Genomic DNA, 8,387 nt, shown 5'->3' with positions numbered 1-8,387 from the left:
TTTTGCCTGCAATATGAGTTTTGTTATACTTACAGACACCATTCAAACTGTTTTAGAAAATTCAGAATGTTTTCTATCCTAATGTGTTAATAATAAGCATATCCTAGCTTCTGAGTTGGTGTAGGAGGCAGTTAAAAATGGGCACATATTTTTTTCTAAATTTCTCAATACTGCCCCCGAGCCCCAACAGGTTAAGGTCCTGGAGTGGCCTAGCCAGTCTCCAGACCTTAATCCCATAGAAAATCTGTGGAGGGAGCTGAAGGTTCGAGATGCCAAACGTCAGCCTCGAAACCTTAATGACTTGGAGAAGATCTGGAAAGAGGAGTGGGACAAAATCTCTCCTGAGATGTGTGCAAACCTGGTCGCCAACTACAAGAAACATCTGACCTCTGTGATTGCCAACAAGGGTTTTGCCACAAAGTACTAAGTCATGTTTTGCAGAGGGGTCAAATACTTATTTCCCTCATTAACCTCTATGGGCTAGGTGGGACGCTAGCGTGCCACCCGTGGTGCACTCCATCAACAGCAGGTGCATTTCAAGAGCGGCAAATTTGAATCCAAATAAATGTCAAAATTCAAATTTTTCAAAAATACAACTATTTTACACCATTTGAAAGATAAACATCTCCTTAATCTAACCACGTTTTACGATTTCAAAAAGGTTTTACGGCGAAAGCATAAATTTAGAGTATGTTAGGAGAGTACATTTACAAGAGTTGTGTGTAATGTTTTGTCAAGTCAAAGACAGGGTCACCAAAACCATAAAACCAGCTAAAATGATGCACTAACCTTTTACAATCTCCATCAGATGACACTCCTAGGACATTATGTTAGACAATGCATGCATTTTTAGTTCTATCAAGTTCATATTTATATCCAAAAACAGCGTTTTACTATGGCATTGACGTTGAGGAAATCGTTTCCCTCCAATAACCGGCAGTCAAGTCAGCGTCACAAATTAAATAATTAAAATTAGAAAACATTGGTAAAATATTATATTGTCATTTAAAGAATTATAGATTTACATCTCTTGAACGCAATCAACTTGCCAGATTTAAAAATAACCTTACTGGGAAATCACACGTTGCAATAATCTGAGCACTGCGCCCAGAAAAATACGCGTTGCGATACAGACTAGACGTCATGTTGGGGAGATCTAAAATCGAAAATACTATGTAAATAATCCATTACCTTTGATTCTCTTCATCAGATGTCACTTCCAGGTATCACAGGTCCATAACGAATGTAGTTTTGTTCAAAAAAGCTCATCATTTATGTCCAAAAATCTCCGTCTTGTTAGCACATGATCTAAGCCAGCCGGACTTCTCGTCATGAACGAGGGGAAAAAATATATTTCCGTTCGTTCAAACATGTCAAACGTTGTATAGCATAAATCATTAGGGCCTTTTTTAACCAGAACATGAATAATATTCAAGGTGGACGAATGCATACTCTTTTATAACGTATTGGAACGAGGGTACCCAACATGAACTCGCGCGCCAGGTGTCTAATGGGCCATCATCGTTCCATGGCTCTTGTTCGGTCAGATCTCCCTCCAGAAGACTCAAAACACTTTGTAAAGGCTGGTGACATCTAGTGGAAGCAATAGGAAGTGCCAAAATATTCCTCAGCCCCTGTGTTTTTCAATGGGATAGGTTTAAAGTCAATACAACACATCAGGTATCCACTTCCTGTCAGAAAATGTCTCAGGGTTTTGCCTGCCAAATGAGTTCTGTTATACTCACAGACACCATTCAAACAGTTTTAGAAACTTTAGAGTGTTTTCTATCCATATATAATAAGTATATGCATATTCTAGTTACTGGGTAGGATTAGTAACCAGATTAAATCGGGTACATTTTTTTTATCCAGATGTGCAAATGCTGCCCGCTAGCCCTAACAGGTTAAAATGCAAATAATTTTATTACATTTTTGACATGCATTTTTCAGGATTTTTTTGTTGTTATTCTGTCTCTCACTGTTCAAATAAACCTACCATTAAAATTATAGACTGATCATTTCTTTGTCAGTGGCCAAATGTACAAAATCAGCAGGGGATCAAATACTTTTTTCCCTCACTGAACTACCCACCACTGCCACCTGTATGCTCTCGTTAGCTGGTCCTCGCTACATATTAGTCACCAAACCCACTGGCTCCAGGTCATCTATAAGTCTTTGCTAGGTAAAGCTCCGCCTTATCTCAGCTCACTGGTCACCATGGCAACACCCACCCATAGAGTGCTCCAGCAGGTATATTTCACTGGTCGTCCCCAAAGCCAACACCTCTTTGGCCGCCTTTCTTTCCAGTTCTCTGCTGCCAACGACTGGAACGAATTGCAAAAAACATTGAAATTGGAGACATATCTCCCTTAATTACTTTATGCATCAGCTGTCAGAGCAGCTTACCGATCGCTGCAGCTGTACACAGCCCATCTGTAAATTGCCCATCCAACCAACTCCCTACCTCATCCCCATATTTGTTTTTGTTTTTCTGCTCTTCTGCACACCAGTATTTCTACCTGTACATCCTCATCTGCACATATATCACTCCAGTGTAAATTGCTAAATTGTAATTACTTTGCCACTATTAGCCTATTTATTGCCTTACGGCCTTACTTCATTTGTACACACATTTGTCTATTTATCCCATGTGTAATTCTGTGTTGTTTTTGTCGCACTGCTTTGCTTTATCTTGGCCAGGTCGCAGTTGTAAATGAGAACTTGTTCTCCACTGGCCTACCTGGTTAAATAAAGGTGAAAAGAGCCAGTTTGCGCTGTACTGTGAAGGGAGTTGTACAAAGCATTGTATGACATCTTCAGTTTTTTGGCAATTTCTCGCATGGAATAGCCTTCATTTCTCAGAACAAGAATGGATTGATGAGTTTCAGAAGAAAGTCCTTTGTTTCTGGCCATTTTGAGCCTGTAATCGAACCCACAAATGCTGATGCTCCAGATACTCAACTAGTCTAAAGAAGGCCAGAGTTATTGCTTCAGTTTTCAGCTGTGCTAACATAATTGCAAAAGGTTTTTCTAATGATCAATTAGCCTTTTAAAATTATAAACTTGGATTAGCTAACACAACGTGCCATTGGAACACAGGAGTGATGGTTGCTGATAATGGGCCTCTGAACGCCTATGTAGATATTCCATGTAAAATCTGCCGCTTTTCAGCTACAATAGTAATTTACAACATTAACAATGTCTACACTGTATTTCTGATCAATTTGATGTTATTTTAGTGGACAAAAAAATTGCTTTTCTTTCAAAAACAAGGACATTTCTCAGTGACCCTAAACTATTGAACATGTGGTCCCGTGTGGCTCAGTTGGTAGAGCATGGTGTTTGCAATGCCAGGGTTGTGGGTTCGATTCCCACGGTGGACCAGTACGGAGAAAAAAATGTATGAAATGTATGCATTCACTACTGTAAGTTGCTCTGGATAAGAGTGTCTGCTAAATGACTAAAATGTGAACGGTAGTGTATGTAAATATATATATATATAAACAAAAAAACTAATAGAATAGGCATTGGTCTGAATCCAAAAATATAGGACATTTACATGAGCACCACATTGCCAATTCCATCCATGCTCTACCAAGGGCTTTCCAGCACACAGCCTTGACCTACTACAGTAGTTATGTTGGTTTTGTACTTCAGACTGTGTGTAGGCAGGTTTCTTAGGATTCAAACAGCCTAATTCATAGTCTGAGAGGAGGTGATGTGATTTTTACCTCATACAAGGTAAAGGATTGGATTCTCCACACACCACAGTAAGACATATTCCCATTATGCTCTCTTTTCATGCTTTTTGTATTAAATGAAAGCAAGCTTTCCTTTTATACTTACAAGACTATCAGGTTTGATTTGTCTTGTAGTAATGTGGTGCCTGCCTGTATTTCCTTAAACCTTTACTTTAGCAAAACATGTCATTCCATGTTTTATTCCTTTTTTGGTTAGTAGGTGCGCGACATAGCAGGTGGTGGTGTGTTGGACACAGTCGCTCAGATAGATAGAGCCTGTCTGCATTTCTGATTTCTGTAACTGTTAGCTTACCTGTGTAATACTGTCAAACTCAGAACCACTTGTGTTTCAAACATGGTCCTGTTTTATCAATTGCTGTGCTGATCAATGGACAGTTTATTACCTCTGTCAAAATAATATGTACTTAAAGTTATGTTTGTACTTGTATTTCTTTTTGCAACAAAGATTGTGATGCAACAATAACACATATTTACAATACGCCGATATCTAAAAATACATACAGCCAAATGATAGATATATATATACATAATTTTAATAGCAGGGTATAGTAAAGTCCATTATTCTTTTGAAGAGTATAGACTGTCTGAGAAGTGTTGAATGAGCATGGGCGGAGTAGGCATTGCAGTGCTCGTGAATTTCCTTTCATTTTCGGCTTCAGACCAATGACTATTCTCACTAAACTTAGTTTTGTTTTTCATTTCTATGGTTTTTACACCGGAAGGTGATTATGCAACATTATAATACAGCATAGCACATGCTCTCCTCACAATGTCATGCATTTTATTGATTGTATTTATTGATAAGATCCTAGCTCATAATCCTACTGATCATTGCTCAAAGCAAATTGCGAAGAGCAAGGAAACACAAACTGAAGTGACTGTTTACTATGTGATTACACAATGTATCTGGCTGGATGACTGTTTACTATGTGATCACACAATGTATCTGGCTGGATGACTGTTTACTATGTGATCACACAATGTATCTGGCTGGATGACTGTTTACTATGTGATCACACAATGTATCTGGCTGGATGACTGTTTACTATGTGATCACACAATGTATCTGGCTGGATGACTGTTTACTATGTGATCACACAATGTATCTGGCTGGATGACTGTTTACTATGTGATCACACAATGTATCTGGCTGGATGACTGTTTACTATGTGATCACACAATGTATCTGGCTGGATGACTGTTTACTATGTGATTACACAATGTATCTGGCTGGATGACTGTTTACTATGTGATTACACAATGTATCTGGCTGGATGACTACAGGAGCGAGAAATATGGATGAGCTGTTCTCAAATGGAAGAGTTCTGAAATATTCTTTCTCGCCAAGGCAGAATGTGACTGTGAGTATATCATATTCATCAAACTCGGGGGAAATGACTTGGGCCACACAAAGGGCCCTGGTGCATCAGATGAGAGCTGATTTGGAGGTAGTCACCAGAATGTTCTCCGGGAGAACGGTGGTCAACTCTGACATCACACAGTGGAGGAGTTGGATGTTCCAGTGGGAGGAGACCAGGCTGGTAGACAGCAAGTCACCAAGCAATGATTCTGATATTGTTATTTTAACCTGGTGCAGTGTGTGGAGTCCCCTGACTATGTTTTACTTGCGGATAGCGATTTCAGATTTTCTGTGAACACACTGAAAAGTAATTTGACACCTATGTTGATCAGTCAGCAACCATTTGCATTATAAATGTCGAGACGGCAGGAGAGGGAGTTTATGCCGGAGCTGGTATTTATTCGACCAATGTTTGAAACAGCAATACTGTCAGTCTGGTAAGCATGCACAACTGAGGTTCGGTTTCTATGTGCGTTTGGGGTTCTTAACTATATGCGGTTCAACATCGCTAACTTACTGTATCTCAACAAATCAATTCGTTTTCTCGGCTATGGTTTGTGTCGTGGTCTTGGTTCTTCTTAGTCGAGGATATGTAGCATAGCTAACTGCAATGTTAGTCCATGTCTTCCCTGTGGCTCAGTTGGTAGAGCATGGTGTTTGCAACGCCAGCATGGTGTGTGCAACGCCAGCATGGTGTGTGCAACGCCAGGGTTGTGGGTTCGATTCCCATGGGGGGCCAGTACAAAAAAAATATATTTATTAAATGTATGCATTCACTACTGTAAGTCGCTCTGGATAAGAGCGTCTGCTAAATGACTAAAATGTAAATTACCGTAGCTTGATCAATGCAAATAAACGTGATGAGTATGGCAGTTTCCCAAAGTTTGGTGGTTTTAGACTTAACATTAACTAAATAGTTATGATATATTGTCATGCATGAAGTGGCCATACACGTTTGCTAAGGTTACTTAGCTAGCTAAAGTTAATTGGCTATCATAGCAGCCAAGGACATTAGCTAGTTTGTTTGTGCTCTGGTTACATGTAAGTAGATCAGCAGTTTACACATGATGATTTCAGCATTATGTGAAAAATCTTATTGGCAAAATATAGCTAGCTAGCTAGCGTTCCTTACTTATTGGTTAGCTACCTACCCAATGTTAGCTCTCACCTGACTGGTATAACATTATGTTAGCTAGCTAGCTACATGTATTTGTCTCTTTGTTTGCTAGTTAGCTTTCAGCTGACTGGTGATAGCTAGCTACAGAGGCTAGCTGCTGGACTTTGTACAAGCAAGCTAATGTTAGCTAGGTAGCATTAGCTACCTAGCTAATAAAAATATCTCTTTAAATGTATTGATTTAACCTCAGCTATATGGTGGTATCGAAAGCTATCTATATACAGTAGTCTTGGTTTGTTCCATACACTTCTTATGACTGGCAGCATGGTGCAAGCAGCTGTGTTGTTGCCAAGCAACTGACCCAGTGTTAGAACTCTGAGTTTCAGCTAAAAAAATATGTTAGCATTGTCCGAAATGCTACCAAAAGGTAGCACATCGTTGTTTCTTAACGGACAGAAATGTGCACGTGAGGCCGATTTGAAATGATAAATTTAACAAAAACTGTTGCACCTACAAACTTAGTCAATCAGCCATTTTTTTAAGTCCAATGGTCAATTTCTGGAGGGTATAGCCTTGTTTTAATCCGCCATCTAGAATTTTACCTAGGTAGGCGCAAGAAAACACGCTTCACCATCTGGCAGTCCGATGGACGAATCTGGGTTTGGCGGATGCCAGGAGAACGCTACCTGCCCCAATGCATAGTGCCAACTGTAAAGTTTGGTGGAGGAGGAATAATTTGTTGTTTTTCATGGTTCAGGCTAGGCCACTTAGTTCCAGCGATGGAAATCTTAACGCAACAGCATACAATTACATTCTAGACAATTCTGTGCTTCCAACTTAGTTGGGGCAAGGCCCTTTCCTGTTTCAGCATGACAATGCCCCAGTGCACAAAGCGAGGCCCATACAGAAATGGTTTGTCGAGATCAGTGTGGAAGAACTTGACTGGCCTGCACAGAGTCCTGACCGCAACCCCATCGAACATCTTTGGGATGAATTAGAATGCCGACTGCGAGCCAGGCCTAATCGCCCAACATCAGCGCCCAACCTCACTAATGCTCGTGGCTGAATTGAAGCAAGCAAGCAATGTTCTAGTGGAAAGATTTCCCAGAAGAGGTGAGGCCAATATTGCAGCAAAGGGGGACCAACTCCATATGCATTGTGCATAGGGACATTATGCTGAAAAAGGAAAAGGCCTTCCCCAAACTGTTGCCACAAAGTTGGAACTACAGAATGGTCTAGAATGTCATTGTATGCTGTAGTGTTAAGATTTCCCTTTACTAGAACTAAGGGGCCTAGCCCAAACCATGAAAATGAGCTTGGCATTGTGATCTTAGGCTTGTGTGCGTCACTCACTCACTCACTCACTCACTCACTCACTCAAAGCGTGTTCCCCTCCCTAACGGTGGCTGTGCCCCTGTCTCTGCAGCTGGTTGTCTCTGTGTCCTGCTAGTGGACCTGAAGGTTGACAGGCGTCGTCTGAAGCCCTCTCCAGAGAAGAAGTAGAGCAGGGGGTCGAAGCAGGTGTTGGAGGCAGCCAGACAGAGTGTCACCACCACACTCTTCTGCATGTACACCAGCTCCGAACAGGAAGTGGCAGTCTGGGACAGGAAGCTGAGGTGGACGGAGCGCTGGATGTGGTACGGCATGAAGCACAGCAGGAACGCCAGCATCACTATGACAATCATTCTGATGGCCTTAGACCCCGCCCCCTTCTGGCGCTGCGCAGTGTGTTGCCGTGACAGCAGGGCCCGGATAATCCCAGCATAGCACAGCAGGATGACCAAGAAAGGAAGCACGAAGCCCACGACCAATGAGAAGTAGTTGAGCATGATGAGCTTGTTAAGCCCGCCCCCTGTGCTGCGCTCTGGAGGCTCGAAGCACTTGGTCTTATTGGTGGCTGGGTCGTGGTGCTGACCAGTCATGAGGAAGGGGGAGGAGACAGTGCAGATGAACACCCAGATACAGACACACACCAGACGGGCGCGGCGCTCTGAGACCAGGCGCAGGTTCTGCACGGGGAACACGATGGCGAGGAAGCGCGTGACGGACATGGCCGTCATGAAGAACACGCTGCAGTAGAGGTTCACGTAGAGGGCATAGGACGAAACCCTGCACAGGAAGTCTCCCAGGTTCCACTGACCCTGAGGGA

The 8,387-nt window shown here is 41.9% G+C and overlaps 1 protein-coding gene across 8 annotated transcripts in view; it reads right to left on the bottom strand.

The window, feature by feature from the left end:
• Positions 1–5,494: 5,494 nt before the first annotated feature.
• The window catches only part of cysltr1 (cysteinyl leukotriene receptor 1), a 34,002-nt gene continuing 31,109 nt past the window's right edge, over positions 5,495–8,387 (bottom strand). For all 8 annotated transcript variants that reach the window (XM_045717784.1, XM_045717780.1, XM_045717782.1 and 5 more), the window contains one exon: positions 5,495–8,379. In XM_045717784.1, coding sequence (XP_045573740.1) covers positions 7,612–8,379 — 768 coding nt within the window. In that variant the 3' untranslated portion in view covers positions 5,495–7,611. The remainder of the gene's footprint in view (positions 8,380–8,387) is intronic.

The sequence above is a fragment of the Salmo salar genome, chromosome ssa05, assembly GCF_905237065.1.
Source record: "Salmo salar chromosome ssa05, Ssal_v3.1, whole genome shotgun sequence".
NCBI lineage: Eukaryota > Metazoa > Chordata > Actinopteri > Salmoniformes > Salmonidae > Salmo > Salmo salar.
Note: the sequence above shows the minus strand (reverse complement) of the source record. Positions and strands in the feature narration are given on the sequence as shown.